Source organism: Myotis davidii, unplaced genomic scaffold (genome assembly GCF_000327345.1).
Source record: "Myotis davidii unplaced genomic scaffold, ASM32734v1 scaffold292, whole genome shotgun sequence".
NCBI classification, from domain to species: Eukaryota; Metazoa; Chordata; class Mammalia; order Chiroptera; family Vespertilionidae; genus Myotis; species Myotis davidii.
In genome coordinates this window covers 1,085,707-1,103,102 of record NW_006285042.1, presented here as the reverse complement: position 1 = coordinate 1,103,102, position 17,396 = coordinate 1,085,707, and the positions used below count along the sequence as shown (strand labels likewise).

Here is a 17,396-nt window from a genome sequence, read left to right as displayed (position 1 = left end):
CCTGCTGGCAAGTGGACATCCCCCGAGGGCTGCCAGGCTGCCAGAGGGATACCCGATTGCCATCTTAGGCCCAATCCCCCGGGGAGCGGGCCTAAGCCAGCAGGTCGTTATCTCCCAAGGGGTCCCAGACTGCGCGAGGGCACAGGCTGGGCTGAGGTACCCCCCCCCCCACGAGGGCACAAATTTTTGTGCACCGGGCCTCTAGTATAATAATAGAGGGATATGCTAATTAGCCCGGACACCTTAGCAGTCAGGACTGGTCAGGCGCTCCACTGCCTGGGAGCGGCTGATGGAAATGGCCACTGGTGGGGGCGCTGCCCAGCCCTGAGGCCACCTGGCCAGGCTTGTGAACAGGCAAGCCATGCCACCTGGCCTGGGAGTGGCCCCCTGGCAGCAGTCGCCATCTGTGGAGGTGTGAGCAGGCAGGCTGTACCCAGCCAGAGGCCACCGGCTGAAAGAATCACTGGAGACTTTGGTTAAATTCAATAGTTAAAATCACTATGCTCTGTGAGAGCTGACATTCTCAAACACTCAGGACCCTCAATCACACAAATTAATAGGAAACAATTGCATAATGCTTTGACCTAATTGTACACACTTTAATATCGTTTATAAATTAGTCTACATCCTTCAAGTAAATTCAGCAGCTGACTAAAGAGAGCCTGCACTGAGGAGGCCCTGCTATCTTGAGTTTGTGGTTTCCAAGGAAACAGCCAGAAGGGATATAAACCCTCAGCTTATGCCTATCTAAGCAGCTGCAAGGGGAAGCTTGATTTAAATCGAGCCTTTCCAGCAGTACCTGACCCCAACCTTCCCTGGATCAGGCAGGTTCCTGTGGAGTGCAATCTCCACGCAATACAAGCAATACAACGGGGGCCCCAGTTTCGTCCCTGATGATCTCATACGCGCATTAGCTCAGGGCAGCCGGGAAGGAAGGAAAAAGGCATCACAGGGGCAGGTCGGGTGAGCAAGCAGAAGGAAACCATGTCTGGCGGACACTCCCCTGCCACCCCCTTCAACGTGTAAGAAGAATCAAATAAACCAATACAAACAACCCCCCTCTCCTCCACTCCCCGCCCCCCCCCACCTGCCCCAAAGAGATCCAGGACTGTGGGGCATCCAGCCCAGGCATTGCGTACCTGCTTCCCACCCACTTTATCCAAATGGACAGGTTAGTGGGTTAAAGGGAGGAGGATGAGCCTCCCAGGAAGGGGATTCCCTGGAACCACACCCCTGCACTCCCTCTGGACCTGACCTCTGGGAGCCCAGAGCCTGACCCCGCCCCCAGCAGATTTGCATATCCCAGACCCTCTGATACTTCCAGGCACTGGGCATTCCCATATCTTCCCTGCCTCCCAGCCACTGACCCTCACTGTCTCCTACCCCAGGAACACTCTGTTCTCCCCAACTTTTGGTCTTTATAGTCTAAATGCAAGGTGGGTTTAGTTGCTTCTCCATGGATTTTATTTGATAAGAACCCAGCAAAGTCGCTTAGCAACTGAGCTGCTCAGACTTCATCAGGGACAACAAATGACACACCTTACTTGGCTTTGATAGCAAAGCAATTTTATTCTTTTATTTTTTTAAATAGATTTTTATTGATTTCAGAGAGGAAGGAAGAGGGATTGGTTGTCAGAGAGAGGGAGAAGGCGAGAGATAGAAACATCAGTGATGAGAGGGAATCATTGGTCAGCTGCCTCCTGCACACGCCCTACTGGGGATCGAGCCCGCAACCCAGGCATGTGCCCTCGACCAGAATCAAACCTAGGACCCTTCAATCCACAGGTTGAAGCTCTAGCCACTGAGCAAAACCAGCTAGGACAAGCAATCCTATTCTTAAAGACTTGATTTTTGCCATAAGCAAGTGGATTTGAATCATATTAAACTAATATACATTTTTTAATGAAATGTGTCTTCATTTCTACTAATGCTATTCTAGCTTAAAACTTATGTTGTATAATCTATAGTAATAAAAGGGAATATGGTAATTAGACCAGACGTCTTCCAGACATCCATCCGGATGTCCTTCCGCACAAAGCCACAGTGTTGGGGGCCAAGGCAGCAGCCGTTAGGGGCGACCAGGCCGGCAGGCAGGTGAGCAGTTACGAGTCAGCAGTCCCAGATTGCAAGAGTGATGCCCAACTGCCCACAATCAAACATCCCCTGAGGGATCTTGGATTGGAGAGGGTGCAGCCGGGCTGAGGAACCCCCCTCCCTACCATGCATGAATTTTGTGCATCGGGCCTCTAATAGTATTATATCAGTAGACAGAAAATATACAGTTTCTTTACATTTTAGGTAGTTCTTTTAAAAATGTTTTAATCAATTGAAGACTATGGAAGGCTTTAATAAATATACTCATACAAGAATATTTTAAAATAAAAACAGTGCATGATGGTAGTTATGTTCTAAATTTAACATCTGAATGTGATACTGAAGACTGAAGTTTCCTTTTAGTCTAATAGAAAAAGTACTTGATATACTGAATCTCTGTTTATTGTAAACCTCAATCCTCTTCAAAATGCAAGTTTGACCCTTTTCAGGAACACAGAAATTCTCTTTTAGAACCTGGTTTTTGTTAGAAATCTCAACTTTTAACAATATTTTGGGAATGCTAGAAATTTCAAATTTAATAGGTTCTGTCTCAACCACTACTTGATTTTGAAAATAAGACGGAATAGGAGAAATTGTGTGTGCATGTATCATAAAATTCCCTCATGATTGGGAAAAAGGGGGTTGACTTTTGAAAGTTTATGAACTGAAGGGCAAAAAGAAGTTAGAAGATAGTAGGCACTGTTTACATACTGAAAGCACCAATTCAATCAGAAAAGCTTTGGATTCTCTGGTAGTATCTAAGTTATTGCTGGATATACACAGTGGGATAACAAATAATACAATTGTTGCTTAATTTAATCTTGTTGAGCATTAACATTTATGATCAGATCTTACAACTTTGATGACTTTAAAATTAGAAAAAACTGTAATGAAGTCATAAATTGCATACTTAGTGTATAAAATGAGTACTCACTTTGTTATATAAATAAAATATTAAAGACTAAAGTCCCTAAGCTTTATTTTTAATGCAGAAAATTAAAGATAACCATTGTGATATTTATGAGGTAACATATTATTTGAAAACCAAATAAGCTTACTACATAAAGAACATAAGATAAATATCTTATAAAAATAGATGGCATATTTGATTAAATAAAATTACTACAGCATTCTCATCATTCATCTATCACATTTTACTTTCTAATTGACTTATTTTTTTTAATATCTTCTTTCTAATTTGATTACCTAAACTTGCTGCAATTTCTTCATCTTGGCTGTTCTAGATTCTGGTATGATATCACTTCCTTTCACTTTAGACTATTTCTCTCTCTTTCTCCTGCCTGCTGCTGATGCTGGTGTTCTGGCATGTTCCAAAGACAACTTTTGCATGCGTGGCCTGTCTAACTTTTATCCTGATTTAACGAAACGGATCCGTACTTCCTATCGGAGTAAGTTCTATTACAGTTAGGCAAATAGCATTTTAAGTCATAATGCTTGCATTAAATCCGTACATCTGTGCTCAGTAATGTGTTTTTAAAAACACATTCAGCATGCATGCAAATTTTTGTTTTGTTATGGAAGTGCAGCCTGATTATTTTAATAAAAATTATTTAAAAATTTCAAATAGTTATTGTCATCACCCAATTACTCATATCCATTGTTTTAATGTTTATTTCAAACCATGCAGACCACATCCTATTTGTCCAAGAGTCACTTGTCTTTTGTTTTGAGCCATGGTGTTTTTATCAATAAAAAAACCTGATATACCAGTATCAATAATAATTGAATACTTTCTTATTTTAGAAACCTTGTGCCTTTGACCATTTTATAAAATTATTCTAACCAAGGCCACAGTATTTCCTTTTTGTAAGTAATTAGATTTCTTAGAGATAGCTATGTATTCCTAATTTCTGATGGTTTAAAATAGAATACACAAACATTTCTATAGTGATTCATGTACCAAACACTGAAATTGGTGAGTTAAGATCACAAATAAAAGAGTCAGTACTATTATTTACCATGGTAACAAATGCAGATCTGAAGATGGTAGAGTAAGCAATTCTAAAAATTGATACAGAAAAGGAGGGGAGTGGGGGTATGCTTAGAGGTGCAAATGATACTAGTGATGTTAAAGGTGAATATTTATTGACATAAGATGTTTATGATAGTAAATCAATGTTATGTTTAATAGCATGTTCCTTAGCAATATATAAAAGATGGCTTCATTTGTATAAAATGTAAAGACACATGTATGTTGTTTGTATTTTTAATTTCTTCAGACCTCACCAGCTTGTAGATATTAATGAAATCACATCACTTATAAAAACTAAACCTTTGTTGTTTCTCTAGCTAGAGGAAGTCTGTCTCTGTGAAGTCCTTGAAATTTTTCTGGAAGCAAATTATTTTTGCTAATAATTATTTTCTAGTTTTCTACTCTAGCAGAGACTTTTAGAACTTTTTTTGGTTGATGTTTGTAAAAGAACTTCTATAAATATTAGACGTTGTCACTATAATAGAAAATGAACCAAGCCACAAAGAAGTTAAATATATGAAGATTTTGAAAAGTCTCAGGCCTGTATATATTTTCCTTCTTTTACTGAATGGTTTTTTTCAGTGTGTGGGAAATGATAAAGAGATAATAATAAAAAAGAAGGAATTACCTCAAGGAAGAACCAATAGAAATGGTAACTTAAAAATTTTATTCATTCTGTAGATACACTGTAATAATTGAAAAAGAGGTAGCAGTGCTATGAAAGAGGAAAATGAGTGTCAGGGAAGGAAGGCCTATCTGAGGGTGAAATATGTAAGTCAGCGATGGTGAACCTATGACACGCGTGTCAGAGGTGACATGCAAACTCATTTTTTTTGTTGATTTTTCTTTGTTAAATGGCATTTAAATATATAAAATAAATATCAAAAATATGTCTTTGTTTTACTATGGTTGCAAATATCAAAAGATTTCTGACATGGCACCAGAGTTAAGTTAGGGTTTTTCAAAATGCTGACATGCCAAGCTCAAAAGGTTTGCCATCACTGGTCTAAGTGATATTCTAAGAAATAAGAAGGTTTGGATTTCCACTTCAGACCAAGATAGAATACCAGGGAACAGATTTAATCTAGTGCCTGAAACAAACAAACAAACCAGACCTAACAAAACTTTTTTGTTGATGTTTTTAAGACATAGGACCGCTTGCAATGAAAAACAGTAATCTCTAACAGATTAATAAAAATGAAGCCTGCAACCACACCTGATAACTGCCCTAAGAGAGTTTCTAGATTATAGCAGAGGGAGGAGATCCAGGATAAAAGCAGTGAACTCCCTGAATTGAAGAGATGGGGATGAAAAAAACAGGAAAACCGAAGCAGCTACAGTTCACAAGGAGGGTATTTCAGAGATCTACAGTTTCCTCCTCAAACAAAATATAGATTAACAGGTACATATGATGGAACTAACCAGGGACAGGTAAAGACCTGTCAACAAATATGAGGAAATAGTGTTCAACACTGAAACAAAGGTAACAGTGCCTATTCCTACCAGCCAGACTAGAAAAAATTATAATTCACATCCACTTCTAGTTAACATTATACTGTAGATTCTAGCCAATGTAGTCAGACAAGAAAATATATGAGTTATCTTAATAAATAAAAGATTGGAAAAGAAGTTAAAGTCTTTTTTCATAGACAACATAATCTATGAAGAAAATGTAATGAAGGATACAAAAAAAGCTATTAGGACTAATAAGTGAGTTTAAGCAAATCATTTAATAAGCAGATAAGTGAGTTTATAACAAAATTTAAGGTCAGTAAATGAAAATCAATTTTATTTCATTCTACCCACAACAACAGTCTGATATTTAAAATTTTAAATACCATTTATAATGGCATCAAAATAGAAAACACTTTGTCATAAATTAGGCAACAGATGTGAAAGACCCATCCATACATTGAAAACCAGAAAGCATTGCTGAGAAATGTTTAAAAAGACCTAAAAAAATGAAGAATGCCATGTTTACAGTTCAAAGACTTAATAGTACTAAGATGACAATTCTCTCCTAATTGATCTGTATGCCAATACACTCCCAATAAAAAGGTTCAGACTTTTAATAGAAATTGAAAAACTGATTCTAAAGTCCATACAGAAATGTGAGGGATTCAGAATAGCTAAGACAGTTTTTAAAAAAGAACAGTGTTGGGACATGGGGCCAAGATAGTGGTGAAGGAGGACCTGAGCTCACCCCCTGCTAAGAACCATTGGATATTTGGAGCAATTTCTCCTGAGAGTAAACGGAGGGCCAATTGAACAGCTACTATACAACAAACAAGAGACCACATAAAGAAGGCTGGGAAACCATGAATGGTCTCTGGGAGCTAAGGGGACTCTCCAAGACCATAGGAACCAATAACACCATTATTTACATTTTCTCTGCATGTGGACAGCGGGCAGGAGCTCCATCCAGATTCCTGGGCTGATTTGCAGGGCTGCTGTAGTGCATCTCCAGCAACCACTCCTGGACTATTTCCAGCAGGAAAAGGAGGGTATTATAGTGCACACACATGGAGCCCTTCACTCTGAGATTGACCTAGCAGGTGTGGCAGGGGGCTGCTTTGTGCATCCACTGGGATGTGCACCCAAGATTCTTTCACCCGGAGACAGTGTGAAACTAGCAAAGTGCTCTAGTGCCCTCATGCATGTAGGCTTTCCCCAAGAGAAGATGCAGAACTAGTAAAGTGCTATGGTACATATACATAGGGCTGCCCAGTCAAGAGTAAATATGGAACTAGAGGAGTGCTTCTGTGAGTGAATGCAGGGCTGCCCCACCTGGAGATAATATGGAACGCGTGTAGCACTACTACACAAGCACATTGGACTGTCCTGCCTGGAGAAAGTGCAGAATCAGCAAAGTGCTAAGGTACATGCAGACAGGGCTACCCCACCAGTCCAAACTTGTGTAACAGACAATTAAAACACTAGTGCATGCTGCACACACACCAGTCAATACAACCAAGATCAGAAGAGCAAGGAACCATGCACATGTCAGGCTGCCCTACCCAGAGTTCTTTCTGGCTATAGGCAGCCAGAACAATGAGGAGTTACTACACACATGTGTACACCAGACCGCTCCACAGGAAGCTACCCCTTCTGGCCAGGTGGCACACCAGTCACCACACACACTGCCTTGACGACTAAAATCATCGGGTGCACAGTCTATACAGAGGCCACTTTTTCAAGATTGATAGAGATAGCTATTTCATCCAAATCAAAGGAACAAACAGGAAGTCAAAAAATGGGAAGACTGAAGAATATGACACAAATGAAGGAATAAGAAAAAATCCTGGAGAAAAAACCTAATGAAACAGAGATAACTGATTTACCTGATAAAGAATTCAAAGAACTCCCCATAAGGAATGCTCAACAAAATTGAAAATAGAAGGACTCAGGACTTCAAAAAAGAGAAAAATATAATAACCAGAGTGGAATAATACAATAGCTGAAATGAAAACTACATTAGAAGGAATCAAAAGCCAAGTATCCTATATAATAAAAGCCTGATATGCAAATTGACCGAACAGTGTAACAACCAGTCACTATGATGCGCACTGACCACCAGGAGGCAAATGCTCAATGCAGGAGCTGCCCCCAGCCTGCAGGCTCTGACCAGCGGTGCTGGTGGGGGGCAGGGATGGTGAGCAGGCAGCATCAGGCCATCCAAGGCAGGTGCTAGTGGGGGCCCCCAATCGTTCTGTTGATTGCCCCACAGAGGGAGGCAACTGGCGGCGATGGTGGGGGAAAGGGCCGGCGAGTGGGCAGCACCAGGCCAGCCAAAGTGGGTGCCAGTGGGGCCCACCGATCACCCTGTAGAGGGAGGCAACTGGCAGCAGTGGTGGGGGGCAGGGCTGGCAAGCAGGCAGTGCCAGGCCAGCCAATGCAGGTGCTAGCAGGGGCCCCCCAATCACCCTGCCGGCCGCCCCACAGAGGGAGGGAGGGCTGGCGAGGGGGCAACACTAGGCTAGCCAGTGTGGATGCCAGCGGGGGGCCTCCCGATCACCCCACTGGGCACCCCTGATCGCTGGCCAGCCTAAGGACCCTACCTGTGCATGAATTTCATGCACTGGGCCTCTAGTTAATACAAAAGAATGGATTAGCAACCTGGAAGACAATTTATTTATTAGTATAAGACAACAATTTATTATCTTTTAGCATTCTGTAAGTTGATTGGGATCAACTGGATAGTTCTTTTTTAAACAAATATATTTTTAAAATTGATTTCAGGAAGAGGGAGAAAGAGAGAATTATCAATCAGCTGCCTCCTGTATGCCCCCTATTGGGGATCAAGTCTGCAACCCAGGTATGAGTCCTGATCAGGAATTGAACCAGTGACCTCCTGGTGCATGGGAAAATGCTCAACCAACTGAGGCACACCAGCTGAGCTGGGTGGTTCTTTTCTATTGAATTTATGGAGTGACATTGGTTAATAAAATTATATAGGTTTCAGATGTACAATTCTATAATACTATGCCAACAAATTGGATAACCTGGAAGAAATGGATATATTCCTAGAAACATACAACATTCCAAGGCTGAATCAGGAAGAAACAGAAAATCTGAACAGAACTAAAAATGCTAATGACATTGAAAAAGTAATTTAAAAAAACCCTCCTAAACAAATCAACCACAACAACAAAAAAGACTTAATCTTTCAAAGAACAATTAATACCTATCTTTCTGAAACTTCCAGAAAATTAAAGTGGAGGAATGGCTCCCAAACTCACTTCATGAGGCCAGCATTACCTTGATATCCAAAGCAGACAAAGACACTAAAAATAAGAAAATTATAGGCCAATATCCTTGATTAAAACACAGATGCAAAAATTTTTGACAACATATTAGCAAACAGAATTTAGCAATACATTGGAAAGATTGTACACTATGATCAAGTGAGATTTATTCCCAAAATTCAAGACTGGTTCAATGTCCGCAAATCAGTGTGATATATGACATAAAGAAGATGAAGGAGCCCTAATTGGTTTGGCTCAGTGGATAGAGCATTAGCCTGCGGACTGGAGGGTTCCAGGTTCAGTTCCGGTCAAGGGCATGTACCTTGGTTGCGGGCACATCCCCAGTAGGGGCCGTGCAGGAGGCAGCTGATTGATCTTTCTCTTTCATCGATATTTCTAACTCTCTATCCCTCTCCTTTCCTCTCTAAAATCAATAAAACATTTTTTTTTTTAAAAAGAAAAAGATGAAGGATGCCTGGCTGTCACGGTTCACTGGTTGAGCATTGACCTATGAACCAGGAGGTCATGGTTTGATTCCTGGTCAGGGCATATTTCCAGGTTAGGGGCTCAATCCCCAATGTGGGGCCTGCAGGAGGCAGCTGATCAATGATTCTCTCTCATCATTGATGTTTCTATCTTCCTCTCTGAAACCAATAAAAATATATATATTTAAAAAATAAAGAAAATGAAGGGTAAAAATTATATGATCATATTCTCAATGTAGAAAAAGCACTTGCCAAAATACAACATCCATTTATATAATTTCTGAGCAAGGTGGGGATAGAGGGGACATAACTTATAGTCATAAAGACTATATATGACAACTTCATACTCAGGGTGAAAAGCAGAAAGCTTTTTCTCTAAGATCAGGAATAAGAGAAGGATGTCCACTTTCACAACTTTTATTCCCCCAAATATATTTTTTATTGATTTCAGAGAGGAAGGGAGAGGAAGAGGGAGAGAGAGAGAAAAACATCAATGATGAGAGAGAATCATTGATCAGCTGCCTCCTGCCCGCCTCATACTGGGGATCGTGCCAGCAACACAGACATGTGCCCTCAACCAGAACTGAATCTGTGACCCTTCAGTCCCCGTCGATGCTCTATTTTTACTGATTTCAGAGCGGGAGGGAGAGGGAGAGAGAGAGAAAAACATCAATGATGAGAGAGAATCATTGATCAGCTGCCTCCTGCCCGCCTCCTACTGGGGATCGTGCCAGCAACATAGACATGTGCCCTCAACCAGAATTGAACCTGTGACCCTTCAGTCCCCAGGTCGATGCTCTATCCACTGAGCAAAACTGGCTAGGGCCACAACTTTTACTTAACATAATACTGGAAACCCTAGCCACAGCAATCAAACAGGAAAATGAAATAAAAGGCATCCAAATTGGAAAAAAGAAGTAAAACATTTATTTCTGGAAATGACATAATACTATATATAAAGAGAACCCTAATTTCCACCAAAAAAATATATTAGAAGTAATAAATTCAGTAGAGTAGCAGGATACACAATTAATATTCAGAAAAGGGTTGCATTTTATTCATTAATAATGAACACAGAAATTAAGAAAACAATTCTATTTACAATTGGTTCAAAAAGAATAAAGTATCCAGAAATAAACTTAACAAGAAGGTGAAAAACCTGTACTTGGAAAACTATAGACATTGAAGAAAGGAAATGATGAAGATATAAACAAATAAAAGGCTATACCATACTAAGGGATAGGGAGGTTTTATTTCGTTACAATTTCTATACTACTAAAAGCAGTCTACAGATTAGTGCAATCTCAATGATATTTTTCACAGAAATAGAACAAATAATCCTTAAATTTTATATGGAACTACAAAAGACCCTGAAAAGTCAAAGCAGTCTTGAGAAAAAATAACAAAAATGGAATTATCATGCTATGTGATATCAAACTATACTATAAGGCTATAGTAATCAAAACAGCCTGGCAATGGCATGAAAACAGACACATCCTATATAATAAAAGGCTAATATGCAAATTGTCCCCTCGACTGGGAGTTTGACCAGTGGCGGGGCCTGCCAGCCAACTGCCCATGGCTCCTCCCTCAGCTGTCCCACCCCCGATTGGCCCCACCCACCCCAATCAGGGGTGGGGCTGGCTGGCACATATTCAGAAAAGGGTTGTTTTACTTCTTTTTTCCTCCTGCAGCCCCTCCCCTCAGCCGGCCCGGCCCTATTAGCCTTGATCGGGGCTGTCCGGCCAGACCTCACCCGTGCACAAATTCATGCACCAGGCCTCTAGTAGATTAATAGAATAGAACAGAAAACCCATAAATATACCCATGCTTATATGGTCAATTAATTTTTCACAAAGGAGGCAAGAATATACATTGGAATAGAGACAGTCTCTGCAATAAATGGGGTTGGGAGAACTGGACAGACACATGCAAAAATGAAACGGGATTACTTTCTTACATCATATACTAGAAAAATTTCAAAATGGATTGAAGACTTAAATGCAAGACTTGAAACCATAAAACTCCTAGAAGAAAACATAAGCAGTAAACTCTTTGACAACACACTTAATAATATATTTTTTGGCTATGTCCCAACAAATAAAAGAGAAGGGACCCTTTCTAACTCATTAGCCAATATTACCCTGATACCAAAACTAAATAAAGACACTACTAAAAATGACATTTACAGGGCAATATCTCTGATGAGCATAGATGCAAAAATTCTCAATGAGAAAGTAGCAAATCAAAGTTAGCAGAACATTAAAAATATTATACAACATGATCAAGTGGGATTTATAACAGGGATGCCAGGAAGGTTCAATATCTGCAAAACAACGTGATACACCACATCAACAAAACTAAGGATAAAAATTGTGATAAACTTAATAGATGCAAAAAGGTATTTGACTAAATTCAACATCCATTTATGTATAAAACTATCAACAACTTGAGTACAGAAGAAACTTACCTCAAAATGATAAAAGCTGGAGATACAAGATGGCAGCAGAGTAGGTGAAAGTTATACTTGCCTCCTCCCAGGTCCAAACTGGAATTGCAACTAAATTATAGAACCATCAATCTGAATAACAAAATGGAAACTAGCTGAAGAGAAGTCTTATAACCAAGAATTTCAGAAGCTTATCAAAACTGAAATTAGGAAAATTGCCACCTCCAAATGATAAAGGCTCACAGCTAACCTCATACTCAATGATGAAAACCTGAAAGCTTTTCCTCTTTGATCAGAAATAAGACAGAGATGCTCACTTACCACTATTATTCAATATAATATTGAAAGTAGTAGCTACAGCAATCAGACAAGAAAACAAAAGGTATTCAAATTGGAAAGAAGTAAAATGTCACTATTTGCAGATGACATGATACTACCCTATATAATAAAAGCCTAATATGCAAATTGACTGAACAGTGGAATGACCGGTGGAACAACCAGTTGCTTTGATGCACGGTGACCACCAGCGGGCAGACGCTCAATGCAGGCCCTAGGCCAGCCAGCATGGGAGCCAGCAGAGGCCCCCTAATTGTCCTGCTGGTGGCCCCGCAGAGTGAGGTGACTGGAGGCAATGGTGGAGCAGTCGGGGTGGTGCCGAGAGAGGTGACCAGCAGTGGTGGCAGGTGGCCAGGCTGGTGAGTGGGTGGCACCAGGCCAACCAAGGTGGGTGCCAGCAGGGGTTCCCAGTCGCCCCACCAGGTGCCCCACAGATCATCCCTGATCGCTGTCCAGGCCAAGGGACCCAACCCATGCATGAATTTTGTGCACCGGGCCTCTAGTATATATAGAAAACCCTAAAGAACCCACCAAAAATTAAATACAATGAAGGAAATTCACTCAAGTAGGAGGATACAAAATTAATAAAAATCCATTGCATTTTTATACACTAATGTATAATCAAAAGAAAATTAAGAATATCTCTTTTATAATTGCACCAAAAAGAATAAAATATCTAGGAATAAATTTATCAAAGGAGGTAAAAGACCTGTACTCAGAAAACTATAAGACATTGAAAAAAGAAATTGAGAGTCTTGAGCTCTAGCTGGTAGCAAAACATATGCACTCCGGTTCTTCAGTACCAGCAGCCGACATCAACACCATTTGAGTCCTTTGGGCACATCTGTGCCACTCACCTACCAAACACTCCACCGTCATAAGCCACCATCATGGTGAAGCTCGCAAAGGCTGGTAAAAATCAAGGTGGCCCCAAGAATATGGCTTTTCCTCCAAAGGAGGTAGAAGAAGATAGTGAAGATAAAATGTCAGATGAAGAAGATGAAAGCAGTGGAGAAGAGGTTATCATTCCTCAGGGAAAAAAAAAAAGCAAGAAGGCTACCATGACTCCAGAAAAGAAGGTTATGGTTTCCCAAACAAAAAAGATTGCAGTTGCCACACCAGGCAAGAAAACAGTTGTCACCCCTGGCAAAAAGGCAGTAGTTGCACCAGCCAAAGCATTAGCCACACCTGGTAAGAAGAGAGGCACACCAGGCAAAGTATTGGTAGCAACTCCGGGTAAGAAGGGAGCAGCCACCCCAGTCAAGGGAGCAAAGAATGGCAAGAATGCCAAGAAGGAATACAGTGATGAGGAAGATGATGACGACAGTGAAGAGGATGATGATGAGGAGGTTGATGAATTTGAGCCAGCAGTGATGAAAGCTGCTGCTGCTCCTGCCTCAGATGATGAAGGTGAGGATGAGGATGATGAAGAAGATGACTCTGAAGAAGAACCTATGGAGATTGCACCAGCCAAAGGCAAGAAAGCTCCTGTAAAAGCTGTTCCTGTGAAGGCTAAGAGCACAGCTGAGAATGAAGATGAAGAGGATGATGATGAAGAGGAAGATGAGGAAGAGGAGGAGAATGAGGGGAAGGATGAAGAGGGAGAGGATGAGTCTGTCAAAGAAGCACCTGGAAAACAAAAGAAGAAAATGGTCAAACAGAAAGCTGCTCCTGAGGCCAAGAAACAGAAAGTGGAAGCCACAGAAGTAACTGGCTTTCAATCTCTTTGTTGGAAACCTGAACTTCAGCAAGTCTGCTCTTGAATTAAAAATGGGTATCAGTGATGTTTTTTCTAAAAACGATCTTGCTGTTGTGAATGTCAGGATTGATGTGTTCAGGAAGTTCGGCTATGTGGATTTTGAATCTGCTGAGGACCTGGAAAAAGCCTTAGAACTCACTGGTTTAAAAGTCTTTGGCAATGAAATTAAACTAGAAAAACCAAGGGAAAAGACAGTAAAAAAGATTGAGATGCAAGAACACTTTTGGCAAAAAATCTGCCTTATAAAGTTACTCAGGATGAAATGAAAGAAGTGTTTGAAGATGCTATGGAGATCAGATTAGTCAGCAAGGATGGAAAAAGTAAAGGGATTGCTTATATTGAATTTAAGACAGAAGCTGATGCAGAGAAAACCTTGGAAGAAAAGCAAGGAACAGAAATAGATGGGTGATTCATTTCTCTGTACTATACTGGAAAGGTCAAAACCAAGACCATAGAGGTGGAAAGAACAGCACTTGGAGTGGTGAATAAAAAAATCTGATTTTAAGTAACCTTTCCTACAGTGCAACAGACGAAACCCTTCAGGAAATATTTGAGAAGGCAACTTTTATTAAAGTACCCCAGAACCAAAATGGCAAATCTAAAGGGTATGCACGTATAGAATTTGCTTCATTTGAAGATGCTAAAGAAGCTTTAAATTCCTGTAATAAAAGAGAAATCGAGGGCAGATTTCTGGAATTGCGAGGACCAAGAGGATCACCTAATGCAAGAAGCCAGCCATCCAAAACTCTGTCAAAAGTCTGTCTGAGGAGACTATGGAAGAGACATTGAAGGAGTCATTTGATGGCTCTGACCAGGCAAGGATAGTCACTGACTGGGAGACGAGCTCTTCCAAGGGTTTGGTTTTGTAGACTTCAACAGTGGGAAGATGCCAAACCTGCCAAGGAGGCCATGGAAGATGGTGAAATTGATGGAAACAAAGTTACTTTGGATTGGGCCAAGCCTAAGGGTGAAGGTGGCTTCGAGGGTAATGGTGGAGGCAGAAGTGGCTTTGGAGGCAGAGGTGGTGGCAGAGGAGGCCGAGGTGGATTTGGTGGCAGAGGCCAGGGAGGTTTTGGAGGTCGAGCAGGCTTCTGAGGAAGTGGAGGAGGACCATAAGCCATAAGGAAAGAAGACAAAGTTTGATTAGTTTCTTCTATCCCTGTCTTTCCCTCTTCTATTTGACAAAGAAAGGACTCTTGTATTTTTACTGTTACCTGATCAATGACACCCTTCTAAGGACATTCCAAGACAGTATACAGTCCTGTGGTGTACTTGTAAATCCATTTAGATAACATTTCAAAGGAAATACCCTGTTGGTTTTGACTGGATATTCATATACACTTTTTAAAGAGATGAGTGATAGAGCTAACCCTTATCTGTATGTTTTGAATTTATATTGTTTCTTCCCGTGTACAAAATCATTTTTTTCCTACAAATAGAGTGTGTGTGTGTGTGTGTGTGTGTGTGTGTGTGTTGGGATATAAAGGAAAGCAGAATGTTTTATCATAATTTTGCTTCAGCAGCTATGGGACAAATTAAAAGTTCTAAACTCTGGTGCCAAAAAACAAAAGTAAAGAAAAGAAAGAAATTGAAAAGGACACCAAAAAATGGAAGGATATACCTGGTTCATAGATAGAATGATTAATATTGTCAAAATGACCATAATACCGAAAGCAACCAACAGATTCAGTACAATCTCTATAAAAATTCCAGTGGCATTCTTCTCAGGACTAGAAGAAATAATCCTAAAATTTATATGGAATCACACACACAAACAAATAGCCAAAGCAATGTTCAGAAAGAATAACAGAGATGGAGATATCACACTTTGTGATTTCAGACTATACTACAAAGCTGTAATAATCAAAAAAAAAAGTATGGTACTGGCATAAAAATAGACACACACACAAATCACTGGAACTGAATAGAGAGACCAAAAGAAAACCTCCACCTGTGGGGCCAGTGAATCTATCACAAAGGAGATAAGAATATACAGTGGAGAAATAGTCTCCTTAATAAGTAGTGCTGGGGAAAGTGGATACATCCAAAAAAATGAAACTGGACCACTCTATTACACCATATATAAAAATAAACTCAAAATAGATTAAAGACTTAAATGTAAGACTTGAAACCATAAAACTCCTAGAGGAAAACAGAGGTAGAAAACCACTTGACCTCAGTTTTACTAATATCTTTTTTAATATATCCTCCTGAACAAGAGAAACAAAAGCAAAAACAAAATGGGACTTCATCAAAATAAAAAGCTTCAGCACAGGAAGGAACCATATATCCAATAATGGATATAAAATAAATATAAGGCCGAAACCGGTTTGGCTCAGTGGATAGAGCGTCGGCCTGCGGACTGAGAGGTCCCAGGTTCGATTCCGGTGAAGGGCATGTACCTGGGTTGCGGGCACATCCCCAGTGGGAGATGTGCAGGAGGCAGCTGATCGATGTTTCTCTCTCATCGATGTTTCTAACTCTCTATCTCTCTCTCCCTTCCTCTCTGTAAAAAATCAATAAAATATATTTAAAATATATATATATATATAAGGAACTCATTCATGTGGCTAAAAAACAATAGCAACAACAAAACCAATCTGATCAAAAAATGGGCAGAGGACATGAAGAGACATTTCTTCAGAGAAGACCTACAGATGACTGAAGGACATGAAAAATATACTCAATATCATTAATCATCAAGTACATGCAAATCAAAATCAGAATGAGAGATCACCTCAAACCTATTAGAATGGCTTTTAGAAAAAAAGTCAACAAATAAGTATTGATGAGGGTGTGTGTGGGGAGGGGAGGGGAGGAGGAACCCTTGTACATGTTGGTGAAACTGAAAATGGATTCAGCCACTATGTAAAGCATTATGAAGACTTCTCAAAATGTAAAAATAGATCCACTGTACAACCCAGGTATTCCACTCTGGGCATTTATCTGAAGGAAATAAAAAAAATACCTTTAAAAGATATATGCATTCCTGTGTTCATTGCAGCATACTTACAATCCTATATTAAAAAAGCCTAGATCCAAGGAACAGCAGCCTCCTGATCACCACACCCTCTGTCTGAGGAACAGCAGCTGTGTGTGAAGTTTCCCCCCACCAGCCAGAGGAGCCACCACAACTGTGAACAGCACCCACCAGACGAACTGCTACCAACTGAGGAGCAGCTGCTACAACAACCACCCGAGGAGCAACCACAGCCCAAGGAGTCACTGCCACCCAAGGAGCAGCCACTGAACAACTCAACATCTACATATGGCAGTACAATCAAATATGGGTAGACAAAGAAACCCCAAAGGAAAGAAAAGGAGGACTCGCCAGAAAAGCAGCTAAGTGATACAGAGGCATGCAACATGACAGAAAAAGAATTCAGATTAGGGTCCTAGAGTGTATAAACCAGATGGAGGAAAAAATCAATGAATTATGCAAGAAGAAAGAAGAAACAGATGAAAAATATCAATAAATTATGTAAGAACCAAGAAGAACTGAAGAGTGATATAGCTGCAATAAAGAATACAATTG

At 40.4% G+C, this 17,396-nt stretch overlaps 1 protein-coding gene and 1 pseudogene across 1 annotated transcript in view; both read left to right on the top strand.

Annotated features, from left to right (window-relative positions):
- The window catches only part of STXBP5L (syntaxin binding protein 5 like), a 194,334-nt gene that overhangs the window by 114,788 nt on the left and 62,150 nt on the right, over positions 1-17,396 (top strand). Inside the window, exon 19 of the mRNA XM_006755407.2 lies at positions 3,432-3,503. Within this exon, the coding sequence (XP_006755470.1) occupies positions 3,432-3,503 (72 nt within the window). The remainder of the gene's footprint in view (positions 1-3,431; positions 3,504-17,396) is intronic.
- LOC102773590 lies at positions 12,793-15,449 on the top strand (annotated as a pseudogene).